Source organism: Amia ocellicauda, chromosome 16 (assembly GCF_036373705.1).
Source record: "Amia ocellicauda isolate fAmiCal2 chromosome 16, fAmiCal2.hap1, whole genome shotgun sequence".
Lineage (NCBI taxonomy): Eukaryota > Metazoa > Chordata > Actinopteri > Amiiformes > Amiidae > Amia > Amia ocellicauda.
The window spans coordinates 13,608,925-13,628,934 of record NC_089865.1 but is presented as its reverse complement, the minus strand read 5'-3'; the positions used below and the strand labels follow the sequence as shown (position 1 = coordinate 13,628,934).

Genomic DNA, 20,010 nt, shown 5'->3' with positions numbered 1-20,010 from the left:
AATAATTAAATGAGAAACGTTAGTGCTTGTACAAGGCAGACTATAAAAATATCCCCACAACTCATCTTGATAGAAATGTAATCTTTCACTGTTGATATACAACTTGAGTAATGCATTGTGGTTCTAACATGTACATTGGTTTAAAGTTAAAGGGATTTCAATATTGTTTAACTAAGAAGAAGATTTTTGTTAAAGCACTTTTAAATCCATTTTACATGTACCTGGTCTCTTGTGCAGATTTTTATTTTTTTTCAGAATTTGCAGTCCATTACCTTGACTTTTCTGCAGAGCCGAGAAGAATGCCGAGAAGAATCTCATTATCTCAGCGCGGGTGATCTCATACTCTATTATACAGCACTTCACTAAAGCACTTGATGTTGCTTCATCTCACAGTGGATCATTTCACTGTGAGAGTTGGCATCAAAATACTATTCGATTTAATATGTTCATGAGTTAAATTATCTTGATTTACTTGTACAAACTGGGCGAAATAATGAATAATGCCATTCTTGTGTGTGTAGGATCCTTGTTCAAAGTTAATAAATACAAGATATTAAACTTTTCACAAACAAAACATCAGCTTGGCAGAAGCGCCACCCACTCACTTACAAGGATAGATGAGAAGCAGTTTGTTTATACATATTGTTAGCTTACATTATTCCTCACAAAATTCATAAGATTTACTTTTTTAAGAAACATGTTTAATTAGATCTTTATAAATAACAACTGATTATCCTATTTTAATTAGATGGAAATTATATTTAATTCTCGGTACTGTAGCCCAAAAACACATTTTAGCCATTTAGACATTGCAATCAAGAATATATACACCGATCAGCTATAACATTATGACCACCTGCCTAATATTGTGTAGGTCCCCCTTTTGCCGCCAAAACAGCCCTGACCCATCGAGGCATGGACTCCACTAGACCTCTGAAGGTGTGCTGTGGTATCTGGCACCAAGACGTTAGCAGCAGATCCTTTAAGACCTGTAAGTTGCGAGGTGGGGCCTCCATGGATCGGACTTGTTTGTCCAGCACATCCCACAGATGTTCGATTGGAATGAGATCTGGGGAATTTGGAGACGAAGTCCACACCTTGAACTCATGATTCAGACCATTGACCACTTCCATTGCTCCGTGGTCCAGTTCTGATGCTCACGTGCCCATTGTAGATGCTTTCGGCAGTGGACAGGGGTCAGCATGGGCACCCTGACTGGTCTGCAGCTACGCAGCCCCATACACAACAAACTGCGATGCACTGTGTGTTCTGACACCTTTCTATCAGAACCAGCATTCACTTTTTCAGCAATTTGAGCTCCAGTAGCTCGTCTGTTGGATCGGATCACACGGGCCAGCCTTCACTCCTCACTTGCATCAATGAGCCTTGGCCGCCCATGACCCTGTTGCCGGTTCACCGCTTTTCCTTCCTTGGATCAATTTTGATAGGTACTGACCACTGCAGACCAGGAACACCACACAAGAGCTGCAGTTTTGGAGATGCTCTGACCCAGTTGTCTAGCCATCACAATTTGGTCCTTGTCAAAGACGCTTGCCCATTTTTCCTGCTTCTAACACATCAACTTTGAGGACAAAATCACTTGCTGCCTAATATATCCCACCCACTGACAGGTGCCATGATAACGAGTTTATAAGTGTTATTCACTTCACCTCTCAGTGGTCATAATGTTATGGCTGATCGGTGTGTGTGTATATATATATATATATATATATATATATATATATATATATATATATATATATATATACATATTTACAATTTTACAAGGTTTAAGTAATCAGTTTAATTATAAAGGAAGTGGGATTCTCTTTATAAGTCATGCAAAATTGTCCACTAATAGAGCAACTCATATTGAAAAGACTGGCAGAAACATTGAAGAAAAACCTGAACACAAAATCCAAATGTACCACAGGACAACCTCATGTTTTAAAACTGTGTGTGTGCATCACACCTATTGTTATAGACATCTGTTTCCCATTAATTTGAATTCAGTTCAGTTTCATACATTGGGAGAGTGCCCAGTAGAAAACAACTGCTTACATGTTGTTTTCTTAGGAATTCAATTCTTTGTTTTCCAATTAATCCTTTACATATTAACACTGTACAACAGGAACTTAAGCTCAATGATCTCTAGGGATACACTGGAATTTGTATGCTTGTTAATCATACCAAAGTGTCTATTATTCAATAATACTGCACTCTGTGGGAATTGAAACAAAACCTAATGGTACCTTTTATTTATTGTGTAATCAACATTCCCTTACAGTTTCAATGTATATAAAATGGTTTTATATAATCACTTTGGCAGGTTCATGTGGTTGGTTTGATCAGCTCATTGTGTTAACAGTTATAGTACTGAAAATGTAATCAAAGTATTTGAAGCATTCGGCATTACTGTCTCTATTGAATATTTCCATAATACACTCATGTTTCTTCAAATATTATTTTTTCTTGGTAGGTACTTTAAATAAAGCTCACATGGCCAACAAATCTGTGCTGCAACCCTAATCATAACTTAATACTTTGGCTCAGGTTTAAATAAAGTACAGTTGTTTGTTATTTAGGTTCTTAACTAAACATTATGTCCTCAATCTTCAATACATATATTATAAACCTCCAATGAACAGTTGAGCTTGCTGTGTGAATAAAGGTGCTTTCTTTAACCCAAATTGGGTTTGGTATATCCAGAATGATTGTGTTTCTCTTTTTTCAATGTTTTTGTATTTTGTTGTTTGTTTTATATAGTTATAAATGCTTCAAGTAAACATTTAAGCACAAATCATAATCATAAGGGATATTTGTGATGCACATACATTTAAAAAAGCAGAAACATTTCTGAGCACAATCATTGAAGTAATGCAAAGATGCATGAATTACTTTCAGTTTTTGACCGTCAGAGCTCTACCCAGTATTTGATGGGATACATGTCTCTTTAAGATTATTTTGAAGAATCTGTTTTCCTAAAATAATTCAGCTTGATTTAAACAAATATATATGAGTTGAGCTTTGTATTTTTTTTTCTTGTCTTAATAACCATATTCATTACTCAAAAAGATAAGTGCATAGGCAATTTTAGCACGTATTTGTATGGTATAATGAGAGTCTAATGGATTCATGGGGCCAGATTTATTATTTTTCTCCAGTGTCATGTGAATTTAAGACTGCCCCTTGAAGGGATGCTAATTCCAATAAATCAGGGTGACCCCGCAGAGGAGGCGGCTGGTACCTATTTAAAAAGCTGGGCTAACCAATCAGGGAAAGATGATGGATGTTAACGCATAATCACATAATTAGGTCACAAGTTCAAAGCCCTTACCACTGATCCATGTTGTGCCCTATTTGTCATGTTGAAACAAATTACAAATTTATATAGTTCATTAAAAGATAAGGAACATAATATTGAACTGGCATAAATATTGAGAACTCTAAGATTTAGTATTTGTTAAAATATCAACTATAATTGTACACGTATCCATACTTTCTCTACATTCAATCCATCCAGATACAGTCAACATAAATATTGAATATACCTGTCATTCTTTTAAGAGTCCCGAATGTAAGGACAAAAAAAGAGGGCAGATTAAAGTCAAATAGCAGGATTTTTAAGAATACAGCTTAAAGTAACCCATTTACTGCTTCCTTCATATGTGTCTTGCGTAAGATTCAAATGGTGTGTATGTCAGAAAAGTAGAAAGGATTAAGTGCACGGCTTATTTGAGTACAGTACTTAAATTATTGCACAAGGGGGCCATGCTGGTGCTGAGCCCAAAATTCCAGGAAATGTATGCTATTATACGGTATAATTGGGATCATCAAGTACACTTCACATCTGTACACCACTTAAATTTAAGAGACCACTTTCAAAATCTGTATAAGTTTGCTTATAATATTAACATTCATGGCCTGCAATAATCTTCTTCTCAAACAGCCCATGGGCACAGTGAACAAAAAGAAGAGTCATCAACAACAGCCCATTTGCTTTGAACCAAGGAGTTAATCTGCTGAGAGAGCATTCAAATATGAAAAACTCTAGTGTTAATGATAACTATCTACAGCAGGGTGTTCATTCTTTGATTAGGTGCTATCCATCAATATGACAAGCTTAATACTTATGGCTTAGGCTGATAAATCAAATCACTTCTAAATGATATTGCTCAGTGTGTCTGCTTTTTAATTTACAGAAACATTTATTTCTTTGTGCATCTGACATGACAAATTATCACCATGTAAATACATAAAACGGGTTGTTCTTGGTTAGTGTGGGTTATAGGAATTGTGTCACAACATTAAATCATCTTTATCAAGGTTTTCAAGAAGAATGTGCTAACACTAAATGAAACATACATCAGAATTTGAAAATTTACTTTTTGTGGAGGTTTATTTTTGGTTACTTAATTGTTTTTCTTCTCAGAATTATGATTCATTCTCTGATGCATGCAACAATAAAAATGTATTACGTACTATGTTTTATATATATATATATACACTCACCTAAAGGATTATTAGGAACACCATACTAATACTGTGTTTGACCCCCTTTCGCCTTCAGAACTGCCTTAATTCTACGTGGCATTGATTCAACAAGGTGCTGAAAGCATTCTTTAGAAATGTTGGCCCATATTGATAGGATAGCATCTTGCAGTTGATGGAGATTTGTGGGATGCACATCCAGGGCACGAAGCTCCCGTTCCACCACATCCCAAAGATGCTCTATTGGGTTGAGATCTGGTGACTGTGGGGGCCAGTTTAGTACAGTGAACTCATTGTCATGTTCAAGAAACCAATTTGAAATGATTCGACCTTTGTGACATGGTGCATTATCCTGCTGGAAGTAGCCATCAGAGGATGGGTACATGGTGGTCATAAAGGGATGGACATGGTCAGAAACAATGCACAGGTAGGCCGTGGCATTTAAACGATGCCCAATTGGCACTAAGGGGCCAAAAGTGTGCCAAGAAAACATCACCCACACCTTTACACCACCACCACCAGCCTGCACAGTGGTAACAAGGCATGATGGATCCATGTTCTCATTCTGTTTACGCCAAATTCTGACTCTACCATCTGAATGTCTCAACAGAAATCGAGACTCATCAGACCAGGCAACATTTTTCCAGTCTTCAACTGTCCAGTTTTGGTGAGCTTGTGCAAATTGTAGCCTCTTTTTCCTATTTGTAGTGGAGATGAGTGATACCCGGTGGGGTCTTCTGCTGTTGTAGCCCATCCGCCTCAAGGTTGTATGTGTTGTGGCTTCACAAATGCTTTGCTGCATACCTCGGTTGTAATGAGTGGTTATTTCAGTCAAAGTTGCTCTTCTATCAGCTTGAATCAGTCGGCCCATTCTCCTCTGACCTCTAGCATCAACAAGGCATTTTCGCCCACAGGACTGTCGCATACTGGATGTTTTTCCCTTTTCACACCATTCTTTGTAAACCCTAGAAGTGGTTGTGCGTGAAAATCCCAGTAACTGAGCAGATTGTGAAATACTCAGACCGGCCCGTCTGGCACCAACAACCATGCCACGCTCAAAATTGCTTAAATCACCTTTCTTTCCCATTCAGACATTCTTTTTGGAGTTCAGGAGATTGTCTTGACCAGGACCACACCCCTAAATGCATTGAAGCAACTGCCATGTGATTGGTTGGTTAGATAATTGCATTAATGAGAAATTGAACAGGTGTTCCTAATAATCCTTTAGGTGAGTGTATATATATATATATATATATATATGATGTTATTGCAAAAAAGTTAAGTTTCTGACATTATTTTTCTCATGTAAATGTTGCTGTGCCTAATAATTATGATTTGTTACAGCATTTTATTTTCAGTTGGCTTTTTGTGTGCGGTACTGTGCATAATACATACACTTAAACCGACACACAAAGCTACAGTTTATTATAAAAACACCAATAAATTACATATACTGTCTAAATAAATCACAGAGTGATACATCTATACAAAACATTGCATTTCATTCATTTTGAAGCTTAGATTTAAGAACAGACATAAGCATTTTCTTTTTGTAATGGTTATACTGCCACCATGAGTCAAACTTTTAAATTGCATCGGGTATTGCAGTTATTAAAGCAGATGGGGCACAAGCCAGGACATACATAACTGAATAAAACTAGTTACTCCGACTTTGTATCAGTCAAAATAGTTTTTGCCCATAAACTCAAAACACCTGCATTGCAAGAATTGTTTTACATTTTCAATAATGGAACAACAGTGTTTAAAATATGCATTTATTAGAATATTGTCAGTAATATAGTTCAAAAACCAGTTCAAATAACTCCAGCAAATCTACTTATATGTTAACATTTTATTATATATTGAGTGAACTTGGAGACACACAGATTTAATGTATTGATGGTTTTAGATGCATCCTTTGAATTGTGTGTTAAAAAAATTAAGTGCTTAAATTAAATTTTTAGTCTCTGCTCATCAACAATTAAAAAAAAAAACTGGTTAATTGTATGCTGTGTATACTGCACTGGGTTGGCGTAGTCTGGCTACTATTAGTTACATGAACTATGATGCTATCTTTCATCCTGTTCCCAATCCCTGTATTGTAAACAGCATGATTTCTATTGACATTAAACTGTAACAAAACAAATGTTATAATGGCAAATGCCTTTGTTTTAAAATATAATTACACATCGGTCATATACAGTAACTAAGTATGAAGTACTGCTTCCCTCCTATAAAGTAATGCTTATCCCTCACTCCATCTCCTACTACAACGCTGACCTTTAGCAAGAGAGAGCATGCCTGTCGTGACTGGAAAGCAACACTAATATGGAGGAAGTTGTTCTTGCTCTCTATACATTCACTTTTGAGTGGGAGATGGAAGTCTATTCACAAAGCAGAAGCCAACACACATAAACTGACTGACAAATCGACACTGACAAACATACACACAGACCAGTAGTGTAGAGGTAAAAATATGTATACCACATGGATCAAAGATAAGACTGTGACACTATTTTCACCTAGAACATTTTTTTGGTCTCGTATGACATTTTTTGGCCACCACTCTTTGACTCTTTTCCTTATTATTATTATTTGCATATTAAATATGGTTATGATGAAGAAATTGCTTAATGGGTCTTGGGTACTATTTCCACTGTATGATCAGTTCAGCTATAGAAGTAATATTAATACTGCTGTTGTATGACTGGTACTGACATATACAGTGAGGGAAAAAAGTATTTGATCCCCTGCTGATTTTGTACGTTTGCCCACTGACAAAGAAATGATCAGTCTATAATTTTAATGGTAGGTGTATTTTAACAGTGAGAGACAGAATAACAACAAAAAAATCCAGAAAAAAGCTTTTCAAAAAAGTTATAAATTGATTTGCATGTTAATGAGGGAAATAAGTATTTGATCCCCTATCAATCAGCAAGATTTCTGACTCCCACGTGTCTTTTATACAGGTAACGAGCTGAGATTAGGAGCACTCTCTTAAAGGGAGTGCTCCTAATTTCAGCTCGTTACCTGTATAAAAGACACCTGTCCACAGAAGCAATCAATCAATCAGATTCCAAACTCTCCACCATGGCCAAGACCAAAGAGCTGTCCAAGGATGTCAGGGACAAGATTGTAGACCTACACAAGGCTGGAATGGGCTACAAGACCATTGCCAAGCAGCTTGCTGAGAAGGTGACAACAGTTGGTGCGATTATTCGCAAATGGAAGAAACACAAGTCTCCCTCGGTCTGGGGCTCCATGCAAGATCTCACCTCGTGGAGTTTCAATGATCATGAGAACGGTGAGGAATCAGCCCAGAACTACACGGGAGGATCTTGTTAATGATCTCAAGGCAGCTGGGACCATAGTCACCAAGTAAACAATTGGTAACACACTACGCCGTGAAGGACTGAAATCCTGCAGCGCCCGCCAGGTCCCCCTGCTCAAGAAAGCACATGTACAGGCCCATCTGAAGTTTGCCAACATCTGAATGATTCAGAGGAGAACAGGGTGAAAGTGTTGTGGTCAGATGAGACCAAAATCGAGCTCTTTGGCATCAACTCAACTCGCCATGTTTGGAGGAGGAGGAATGACCCCAAGAACACCATCCCCACCGTCAAACATGGAGGTGGAAACATTATGCTTTGGAGGTGTTTTTCTGCTAAAGGGACGATGGACGGGGCCATGTACCGTCAAATCTTGGGTGAGAACCTCCTTCCCTCAGCCAGGGCATTGACAATGGGTCGTGGATGGGTATTCCAGCATGACAATGACCCAAAACACACAGCCAAGGCAACAAAGGAGTGGCTCAAGAAGAAGCACATTAAGGTCCTGGAGTGGCCTAGCCAGTCTCCAGACCTTAATCCCATAGAAAATCTGTGGAGGGAGCTGAAGGTTCGAGTTGCCAAACGTCAGCCTCGAAACCTTAATGACTTGGAGAGGATCTGCAAAGAGGAGTGGGACAAAATCCCTCCTGAGATGTGTGCAAACCTGGTGGCCAACTACAAGAAACGTCTGACCTCTGTGATTGCCAACAAGGGTTTTGCCACCAAGTACTAAGTCGAAGGGGTCAAATACTTATTTCCCTCATTAACATGCAAATCAATTTATAACTTTTTTGAAATGTGTTTTTCTGGATTTTGTTGTTGTTATTCTGTCTCTCACTGTTAAAATACACCTACCATTAAAATTATAGACTGATCATTTCTTTGTCAGTGGGCAAAATCAGCAGGGGATCAAATACTTTTTTCCCTCACTGTATATACTTCTACTTCTACGGACACTAACATACCTGCTATTATTATACTACTGTTACTAACCTACTTGATGTCACATATATCACTTATTTATTCTCCAAACCCAATTCCTATTACTACTGCTTACTTTAACTTACATACTATAACTGACAGTGTTGTGCATACTGCCATATACAAAAATTATATATTCAATAATATAGTGTGCAAACCATAACTGCTACCAACAATTAAATATCTGATATTTATTCTCATCATTTGAGTAATTGTCCGATAATGTATACAAATAATATTCAAAACGTGTGTAATGTATTAATGCTAAAATATCATATATAAAATAAACGAATTTATACTTATAAAAATATAAAACTTACAATTTTTTTTCATGTATCGAAATAAAGATATTTGTTTATTATGTGTTTGAATATATAAAACAATAGTATATAATATTGTATAGTTTATTTGTATTTGACTGTTTCAAGGTCGATTGTGTCTTGCATTTTCTTCTTGCTTCTTGGAAATTAATTTTACCATATTATTGTTATTATTATTATTATTATTATTATTATTATTATTATTATTATTATTATTATTATTATAGTCTACCCAAAGAGCATGGAGGTCTGTGAAACCAGCACTACATGTGTGAACTCTCGCTGCTGTACCCACAATGCCTTTCGGCACGGTCTGATTTCCCAGAGAGTCATCGGGGCCTGGGCAGCGATTCAGCGAGCTTAGCAGCCACACAGTTTAGGAGTGGGGGTCGTTTTTTCAGCACCTTAATCTCGATATGCCTCCAAAGAAACCAGCCCCACCAGCAGCTAACAAGAAAACGGATCAAAAGAAGAAAGAGAAAATTATCGAGGTAAGGAAACCGGCGTGGCTTAAGAAAATAAAAGAAATCAAGCGCCACCCGGTGAATTGCAGCTGGTAACAGGAGCCATGCTGCACAGGGCCTAGCGTGGCCGGCTGCGCCCGGGTCTCTTATATACACTGTGGGGATTTAGCACTTCTTATAAATGACAGCTGGCACATGTTTTCTTGTTCATTATAATAATTATTCATAATATGAACATTTTAAGTAGGCCAATTTGTTGTCATCAAAGGTATTTGCGACGCTGTAAATAAGCCGGTCTGAAAGGTTTTAATGGGTGTCGGGAGGTGAAAAATAAATATTAAAAATGTATTCCCGGTTGTCATTGGCATGTTTATGTGGTTTATTAGAAAAAGCAGACGTTGTTTAACTGAAATGAAAGGGGTATTGTTCAGGGCGATGCTGGCTGTGTTTTTACACGCTTGAGTTTTCTGGAACCTTCTTCCTGTATTTCCGAGCATCTTGTCAGAGTCTGTATTGTCTCTGGTCTTCAGATGTGAATGTGTGGGAAATGGGGGAAACCTGCACAAAGCAAATCGCTTTAGATGTGTCGTCTTATTTCTTACAGGTCGTTACATAACAGTCAGGGCGACTTGCATTGCACTGCTTCATGTGGCAAACACTGCAGTTATACAATACACTTCATACTTCTTTAAATGTATGTTTTAAGGACAAGACTTTTGGTCTGAAGAACAAGAAGGGAGCCAAACAGCAGAAGTTCATCAAAGCTGTCACACAACAAGTCAAGCATGGCCAGCAGAAGGTAATCATCTGATATGTAAAGCCGAGATAACAAATGAGACTGAAAAACTGTTTTACTGACTTCATCACAGCACTGGTGTTTTTATCATGGTAGTTTAACACAATCACAATTTGATGTTTGATTCAAGATCTTGTTGTCTTCAGCGGAGAAGACTGGCTCATTATTTGTATAAACAATGTAATGCTGAAATATATGTGATTTTAATTTTACAGGCATTTTAAAATAATTGAAGTATTGGCACTTGGTCTGAACTAAATATTTGAAAAGGGAACTCAACAATAGACACACACAATTGAAATGTGTATATACATTGTTTAAAACATAAATTGCCTATGCCTACATGTTGCTGTGACACACACAACATGCAGAAGAGTGCCCGTATCTTTGTTGTATGTTTTTGGGACAAGTGATTGTCTATGGACACCTGAAATATTTCTATTATAATTCATTCATTTCATTACCTTGCAAGTGGTGCTGTAGCTTCTTATAACTGTTGTGCTGCTTTTTCTTCCCTTCAGGTTGCAGGTACTGATGACAAGAAGAAGACGGATAAGAAGAAGGAGCTTTCCGAGTTGAATGAACTCTTCAAACCAGTGGTTGCTGCTCAGAAAATCAGCAAAGGTAAATTAAGCAGTGTTTTTAAGGAGAGAGTTTTATTAAATTAACATTCTAGTTATACATAATACAACATCCAATGGAATAGTGCTAAGTCGTCTTCAAACCATTAGGTAGTTGCCCACTGCAGTACATAAATACAATGTTCTGACATTCTCTGTGCCTCTCTTGTCTCAAAGCCGGGGGCCTGTTTTGGCGACTGACTGATGAAGACAGGCCAAATTCAGGGACTGATGTAACGGGGGGTTCCTCACTTCCAAGACTCCAAAAGGTTTATCAGTACTGCTAACAATAATTTTAGTCCCTGGGATACGGTTTTACTTTTTGTTTTGTTCTTTCAATTGGAAAAGATTTTGGAAGAAAAAAATAGCCACATTTTGGATACACTGTATCTAAACAAAATACGGGACTGACAATAGAAAGTATTCCAAATGCTTTTGACACTCTGTTAAGCTATTGGTCACCTAAACATTTTCATTCTCTAGATATAAATCATGGAACACTAAATAGCATACAATCACTGGGCAGAAATTAGAGACCTCTACTGACTGATTGCTGTGCAAGTAAGTTAATATGATAATCGATTATTATATACATAAAACGATCGATTATTCAAATAATCGCAACAACAAAAATGTTGTACTATCAATGCATCGCAAACGCAAACATGGCATCCTATTCTCGAGTTCGCAGGGCTCTGTAAATACAGGGCTCTGATTGCCTGAGTAGGACTAGACATTTTACATTACTTAACCACTTCAACTCCAAATAAAAAAATGAAAACCCTTCCTAGGTACCAGATCTAGAAAATAATTTTAATCATGATTTAAATGCCTGAAACTGCTTTAAAATGTAAATATATGATTAATTTAATTTATAATAAATAACGAACTTAATAAAAATATTAAACAATACACTGAAACATGAATAATACACAATACACTGAAAGGCAAATGAAAACACACTGAAACGCTGTAATAATAAACAATGAACAGTAATTATCAACTAATAAAACTTAATCTATTAAAACCTGTGCCATCAGCAGCTTGCTCTGTGCAATGTGTTGAAATGTTACAATAATGAAATACAATAAGCTGGAAGACAGAGCTGCAGATGCGCTACAGGCTCCGCGCAGCATTGTGATGGATCTGGCTGCCACAAACGCTGCTTCATTGCCTTCTATTCAGCACTGTTTTCTGAACATCTCTCGCCACAGCACTGTATAGCTCTTGGTATAAACTATAACTACACAAGTACAACTAATAATAAAACTACCAATTATAATATAAAACTGTATTTATGTACTTGTAAAAGGCGAATGGATTGCCGCAATAGACTGAAGACTTCTAGACGCACACAGGTACATGGAGGCTCTAAACAACATGTGATTGCGATCATGCCATGTTTTTATCCAGTATCTGACTTTCAATTCACATTCTACAGTATCAACACTGGCTTTGGGAATGACATGAAACTATATGGTACTGAGGGTTTTAATTTGACGTGCATTCATACATCATGGTATTGTGGTTAAATGCTCAGTACTGTTGTCTTCCATAGTGCCCAGAGCCTACAAATGTTTCAAAAGTCTATATCCAAAATTCTACGTAGAATTTGACATGCCTGAAACATGCACATAATCCACGTGTCCTCCATTGCGGTGCCTGTATGCGCAATATCCCACGTCTACAGCATAACTTAAAAATTACTTCACACATAAAACCTGAGTTTCCCAGCTTAAATCAATTCATTTGTTCGATGCTGTGACTGTCGGTGGTACAAGCATTGGCAATAAACCAATTGATTTTAACTAACAAATTCTAGTGTGCTTGTATTCAGAAGTCACTTAAGTTATTCTGTACCTTTGGAAAATCACGTCTATATGCACCACGATTGAAGACAGATGTAGAATTACGTGCATGTATATGTCAATTTCGATGTTGAATTTTGGATATAGACTTTTGCATAGATTAGCATGAGAGAACCTTACAGCAAATGCAACGCTTTCGGCAGCGCAATTTCATAAATTAATACCACAGTTGCCCTATTACTAGCAACATTGCAAAAACTTTAGCTTAAGCTTGTCGGATGTGCTCTTTTGGAAACCTAATTCTGATTTACACGGTCCACAAAGCACCGTGCATGGTTATTATTCTCTTATAAATACTCCCACAGTTTCGATGCAGTCGCCCGAGTTTTGTTTCGTGTGGTGGCTGGCTGCGACGTGCAGCTTCAGACATTTTTCCAGTGAGGCGCACAGGTGGATGACACACCAAGTGATGCATTACTGCCCTCTATTGCTGTTTGGAATGAAACCGTTGTTCTCGCACAGAGCTAGGATATTAGTTGAAAGGGCTAAGATCAATGATAAGAACGGCTTAGCGGCAACGTAGCTAAATGACAAATCAACCCCTGAAATAGAAGTCAACGTATTTTACTAGTCGACTAATCGTTGCAGCTCTAGATGCAAGTCTGTGTTTTTAGAGATGTTCAATGCTCCCTGTACATTATTTAGGTGGGAATGCCTTTTGCCCATGTTTGAGTTAAAGAACAGGTCATTTGCTGTAGAGATGATACCCATTCATCTTCATTTTCCTCCTAAAATTGATTCCTTTACTGTGAAAGTGACTTATTCTGCCACAATTTCCCCCAGAAATAATGCCTTCTGCATCTGTGAGATATAATCCCCCTTCAAAGTCCTGCAATAGCAATAATCTGTGCAGTAGGTGATGCATCTTAGTATGCCCAAAAAACTCTATGGACGTTTGAGACATCTTTTTGTTCCACCATTAGGTGAAATCTCTGTGGCTATATTTAATAATTTCTGAGGAACATTTCATACAATCACACAATCCAGAACAAACAAAAATGTGACACCATTGAAAGTGTGAAATATTAAAATGGGAATGGGCCGGACACAGAACAGATCAGAGATGGACAAAGGAAGGTATTGAATGGATCCCGAGAGATTAAAAAAGACCTAGAAGATGACCAAATAAAAGAAGGGAAGATTAAATCATGAACTTTGCAGGTGTGTAATGCAAAAGAGAAGCTGTAGATCTAAACAAGTGCAAACATCTTAGGAGGTCCATCAACCAGCAGTGGATCTATATAGGCTGCTGAAGATAATTTATTTTACAAATCGACCCTGGGGAAGTGCAGCGACCCTTTAAATGAGAATTTGGATTGTACGAAGTACGGTGAACAGAGATAAACAAGTTAGGATTTGTAAAAGAAGTAACAGTCTACAAAGATTGATTCATAAGAACAGGAGAACAGGACTATTGTTGCTTTTTGTACATGAGGTGTATATTCTTTATACCAAGTAGATAATGTGTTAAGATGAGCAAAAACACATTTTATATGTTAAGTGTTGGCTGTTTTTTCCAAGCTTTTTATTCATGCAGCTCTTTTGTTTTAATTCATTTTTTTTCAATTGCTTGGAGTGGTGTGTATGACAATATTGCTTAACCATCTAACAAGGATAAATGATCTAACAAAAGGCCAATAACTTCCTTTTCTTGTATGTGAATGTACAGTGTAAGTTGTACATGTCCTATAAGAAGAAAGAACATTTTTTTAAATCATTGGAAAAACACATTTAAAATTATATCAGTCTCTTTAGGGGTGTTTTCCACTTTTATGGACAGAAAACCAAACGGTTTAGTTTTTTGCAACAGTTATAATTGTTCTCAATGACAAGGTTTTACATCACTTTCTGTTTCATTATGTAATATGCTGTTGTGGAAAATGTAGTAATTGCATTTTGCAGACACCTTAAAGATACCAGTATACAGATTATTGTAGATTTTATTTTCTCAATTTAATATGTTCCAGAATCTTTCCAACATACAAATCAAATGTGACAACTCTTGTGTCTTCCCTGTAGGAGCCGACCCAAAATCAGTGGTGTGCGCTTTCTTCAAGCAAGGACAGTGTACCAAGGGGGACAAGTGCAAGTTCTCTCATGACCTGACACTGGAAAGGAAGTGTGAGAAGCGCAGTTTGTATGTGGACGGCAGAGATGATGAGTTGGAGAAAGGTAAAACAAAAATCTATAAGATAAATTGTAATCTAACAGCATAAGAAGAGTTGTAGAATTTCCATACTTTCTAAGCACTCTAAACTATTCCATACAACTATCTTTTATTTGTAAAAAAAAAAAAAAAAAAAAAGTGAAAGAAATTTAAAGTGCAGCCGTCTATCCCTATCAAGGATTTCCAGTACTAAAGATTTAATGTTATATGGTTTATTCTTATATTTAGCTGCCTGACATCCAGATGGTTTGGAATAAATGTGTTGATTAAGCCCTATTTACACTGCTGAGAGGTAGTCCCTGTTACAGAATTGACCATTTACACCTCATTTGATTTTTTTCGTCTTCTGTAGGTATTGGGAGATTTTTATAATTATTATTTATCCATTGTGCCCTTATGTAGTTATGTTTTCAGGCTATTAATATCCTAATTGATTTACAGATACAATGGACAACTGGGATGAAAATAAGTTGCAAGAGGTTGTAAACAAGAAGCACGGAGAGGCAGAGAAGAAGAAAGCAAAAACGCAAATTGTAAGATGTGCTTTTTATTTCTCTGTGGTTTTGTAGAAGGCAACTGGATATCAACAAGAATAACATAAAAACAGTTAACTGTAGTAAAGCTGGTAATCTATTGTGATTCTTATTGTGAACTTAATGATTAAGAAATTAGTCAACAAATGTGTGACATTAAGTATACTTGCATGCTCTAGTTTATACATGGCACATAATCATTTCATTGACCTGTATGCTCTAATAAAATCAAATTATAGTTTTTAACACATGCACATATTTTTTTAGGAACTAAAGTAGAAAAAATAAAAAGGTTTCAAATCCAATTTTATTAAATGTGCTTTATTTTATGTCATAGTATGCTGTAAATTAATTTGATGTCACATCTTGTTTGATTGTGCAGGTTTGCAGATATTTTCTTGATGCCATTGAGAACAATAAATATGGCTGGTTTTGGGTTTGTCCTGGCGGAGGAGACGTCTGCATGTACCGCCATGCCCTCCCACCTGGGTTTGTGCTCAAGAAAGACAAGAAAAAGGAAGAGAAGCAGGATGAAATTTCATTGGAAGAGCTTATAGAGAAAGAGGTATATTGAAGTCTTCCTTTCTGTTCATACTGCTCGCCGGAGAACATTTCTGAAGGACGGGAGTGTCCAGCTATAATGGCAGTGCTTGATATTGAAGTCACTGAGGTCATATTTTAACAGACATGGGTTTTTTTCAGCGATCTGCCCTGGGACCAAACGTGACTCGTATCACCCTGGAAACTTTCTTGACCTGGAAGAAGAGGAAGAGGCAAGATAAGATCAGTAAAGCAGAGATTGAGATGGAGAAGAGAAGAGCAGATTACAAAGCTGGGAGATCATTTGGGGTAAGAAAAGCCATTATTTAATTCAGTTTGCTGTAAGTTCCTAACTCTTTGCTATGGAATTACTCCCAGTGTCCAAATGAGACATTTCAAGAAAATTAAGAATGAAATGTTTTATTTTGGTAGCTTTTCTTGTATAACAAGCTTGTGGTGAATTACAAATACCCTAACTGGCAATTAAATGGTTTTAAAATATAATTGCAATCCTTTTAAGATCAAGTTATTTGAATTAAATGCATTACCCTACAACAGATGTTTGTTGATTTTCATACCAGAAGGTGGTGACAAATCTCCTTATTCCTTGGTTTCAAGTACAGTAGTTCAAAGGGGGTCAGACCAAAAAAAAAAAAAGTTCCTACTTTTAACTGCAGAGTAGTGTTGTAGGTACATGCAGTATGAATAGATCCTCATCTGTTTTTAACTCACTTCACCATTGCTGAATAGATGGTAAATGGTAAGCAACAAATAAAGGGAGTTTAGTGCATCTAATATTAATTCTGCACAATGATGTTTTTAAAGTGTTTCCATGCAGAAGGTTGACTGTTGGGGATTTATATTTGCATTTTCCTGTGTGTGCAGGTTAGTGGTCGTGAAGTGTTTGAATTCCATCCTGAGCTGGTTGACGACGATGATGAAGAAGCTGATGACACTAAATATGAAAAGGGTGAAGAAGATTACCAAGAGGTAAAATGTTTTTTATTCCCACCTCATTATTTCTCATAGTTATCATGTGGTGAAATGCCTTCTGTTTTGCAAGCATGACCACATGTGGTCATAGTCTGCAGAATTTGGCAGTTTTCTGAATAAACATCTAATTGACTAATATTTCTAGCTTATGGTACCAAATCCAAAATACAATTATAATTTAAAATGCCGATGAATTAACCAACAAACAACAAAATATAAATCTCTGGTGTTTTTTTTTATATTTAGGTTGAAGACCTAGGTGAAGTCAATGACATTGATCTGGCCAGGTTTGTTCCAAAAGAAGTAGATAATGCTGGAATTACAGTGGCATCCGTCGACAGATTCACAGCACCGCCTCAGCCACCAAAGGACATGGACGGTGAGTGTGGACGCTTTTTGAATATTGAATAATACTTAATACATCTCCAAGCCATAGTACTTGATCCTTTATTGTATGTGGTTTATAGTATATAAATAATAAAGCAGCCCAAATCCAAGTAATCCAAGTCATAATGTTATTCTGGCAATTGTAATTCTTAATCAAGTTACCCTTGCTTTTCAGACAATAAGTTGAGCGAGGCCTCGGGGGGCAGCGAGGAAAATGGGGATCACTGTGGATCCGAGGGAGGGAGCGAGGAAGACAGGGAGACGGAAGACGTGCCCGTGGATGAGAATCTCTTTACTGGGGAGGACCTGGACGAACTTGAAGAGGAGCTAAACACACTGGATCTGGACGAATAAAATTTGGACCCTTGACTGCGTTTCATGGACAACCCCAGGCTTGAAGTGAATGACAGTGTCTCACAAAACACATCCTCATGTTGGAGTTTTTGCAGCCCTTTACCCTACAGTTCCTGGGAGCTACAGAATCAAAGAGGAGTAGATAAACTGAATATCTACCATCTCTAGTCTTTTCTTTGTCCCTTTAGCTTATTCAAATTAATGATTTTTCATTGGAGCAACCTGTCATTTCAAAAGCACATGCAAAGGTAATGGTTTCTAAGGCACTGCTAGATTTCAATAAGCTGGTTTACGTGTCTTTTTGTTAATTTCTGATCAGAATTCTTCAAAATAAAAGACTATGTAACAGTCTTAAAATCCTATTGGTTCTAGATTCAATTTGGATGGGAATAATTTTACTTAAGGTGTAGACCTATTTCATTTTCTCTGGAAGCATTTTAAAGATCCATGTGCCTTAATTTTATGTTAGCAAACTGTAAATGTGCATATTCTCTGAAAGATGTTGAATAAAAACAAGTTTGTGAGGTCACTGAGTGATGTGTGCAGTAGTACTGCTGAATCATAATAACAGTATTTTTTGTTTTGTTTTTTTGCTGACATGAAATTGATGCCTAATTATGGAAGCCAAAGGTTTGCTTCAGTGATGCAATTTCAAAAGATTGTATTTTGGGTGACTCCATGAGATTGCCTCAGTACCCTAAATACTGAGAGAGTAAGCCTATCAACACCAGAACAGAGGAACAGAACAGAGTGCTAAATAAATTCTTGTACTTTTGGGATAAAAAAAATGTTGAACTGTATTCTGAAATCAAAGGGAAAACCCAAGATCATTTGGTCACTTTCTGACTAATTTTCCACTGCAAATCTTCAAGGCAAAACATTTTAACAATGTCAAATGAGCAGATAATTCAAAAATGTAATGCATTTGTCTCCTGTATTAAATGGTTTTAAACTTCCCTATCACCGTTATGCCAAGACAAGTTGTAAATAAAGATTATCAGGTTTAAATATGTTGTTTCAGCATTTACTGCTATCAATCGCAAAACTTCTGAAGTGTTCTGAAGAGCTTTAAACATGGTATTTGAGACCTGGGAAGTATTGTCATTATTAACTATTTGTCATCAGGAGGCAGTGCAATTGTGTCAATGAAGGCTGTGTGCACTTCCATTGTGTAATTGTGCATCAGATAATGTCTCAATTGAGTGGTACTTTCACAGTCTGTTGAGAGGCCAGATAACAGTAGTGCATACAAAATATGGGACCATTCATTTTAAGTCTGATATCAAAACATTCTAGGCCACCAGCCTACAATTCGGCCATCTGGTAAGTGAATGATAGTTATGGGACTAATAATACCACCACTCAAGAGTCCCAGAGGGTCATATTGTTAAATTCCAAAGAAATGCGAGTTGGGTTTCAGTTCAGATCCTTCCTGACCCTGATGTGATTTGTTAGCCAAAAGAGCATATAAAACTATTGAGTGATCAAGCTGTGTTTGAGCTAGGAAGGTGTTCCACATTGCCACAAATGTGTAGAAGTCATTTGCATTTGCTCAAATCGGCGTTATTTGAGACTTCACAATAATCACATTTTCTTAAATAGTTTCCTTTCTGCATAACAAAAGCACTAGATTAGTATTTGTTTATCTGCATGCTCTTGTGGCTAACGACATAAATTAATTCTAAACTAAATTTGAGTTTGTTTTCCAATGTTTAAACAGTCACAATTAATTGGCTCGTTGGATTTTGTCATTACATAGGCATTTCCTGTGATGTTAGCCTTTTCCCTGTCCAGGAGGCTGGCCTGTATTTTCCTCTGGGTCCTTGCTTGCCACATGTAGCACACTGGAATAGCACTATTTATAGTCTGTCATCCAATCTTGAATCATTTGGAGGTGCACTGGATTAAATTGTCATTTTAAGGTGTTTGTTTCTTGTATTATTGTCTATCAAAGCAGATCTTGTCTGTGGTATGCCTAATGATATCCCCTAAAAACATTATCCAATTTTCTGTTTAAAAATAGAAAATAAAATTTGCTCTAAAGCAGACCACTAATTAAAAAAAACGTGCCTGTAAAGAACATAGAATAGCTGCAAAGTTCACAGTTATACCATTAAAATGGCAATTACTGGAACTGGGCAGAGATGACACAACTATAATGACCGTT

At 36.9% G+C, this 20,010-nt stretch overlaps 1 protein-coding gene across 1 annotated transcript; it reads left to right on the top strand.

The window, feature by feature from the left end:
• Positions 1 to 9,437: 9,437 nt before the first annotated feature.
• zc3h15 (zinc finger CCCH-type containing 15) lies at positions 9,438 to 18,851 on the top strand. Its single transcript, XM_066687594.1, has 10 exons — positions 9,438 to 9,612; positions 10,292 to 10,384; positions 10,903 to 11,005; positions 14,889 to 15,041; positions 15,478 to 15,569; positions 15,952 to 16,134; positions 16,272 to 16,418; positions 16,995 to 17,099; positions 17,349 to 17,481; positions 17,665 to 18,851. The coding sequence occupies exons 1-10, from the start codon at positions 9,538 to 9,540 to the stop codon at positions 17,841 to 17,843; spliced, it is 1,263 nt and encodes a 420-aa protein (XP_066543691.1). The 5' UTR covers positions 9,438 to 9,537; the 3' UTR covers positions 17,844 to 18,851.
• Positions 18,852 to 20,010: the final 1,159 nt, after the last annotated feature.

Excerpts from the sequence above, each read along its gene's own strand:
- zc3h15 (XM_066687594.1), top strand. The coding sequence starts at position 9,538 with ATGCCTCCAAAGAAACCAGCCCCACCAGCAGCTAACAAGAAAACGGAT. Across the intron at positions 15,570-15,951 it reads AGAAAGCAAAAACGCAAATT|GTTTGCAGATATTTTCTTGA; the intron begins GTAAGATGTGCT and ends TTGATTGTGCAG. Across the intron at positions 17,100-17,348 it reads GTGAAGAAGATTACCAAGAG|GTTGAAGACCTAGGTGAAGT; the intron begins GTAAAATGTTTT and ends TTTTATATTTAG.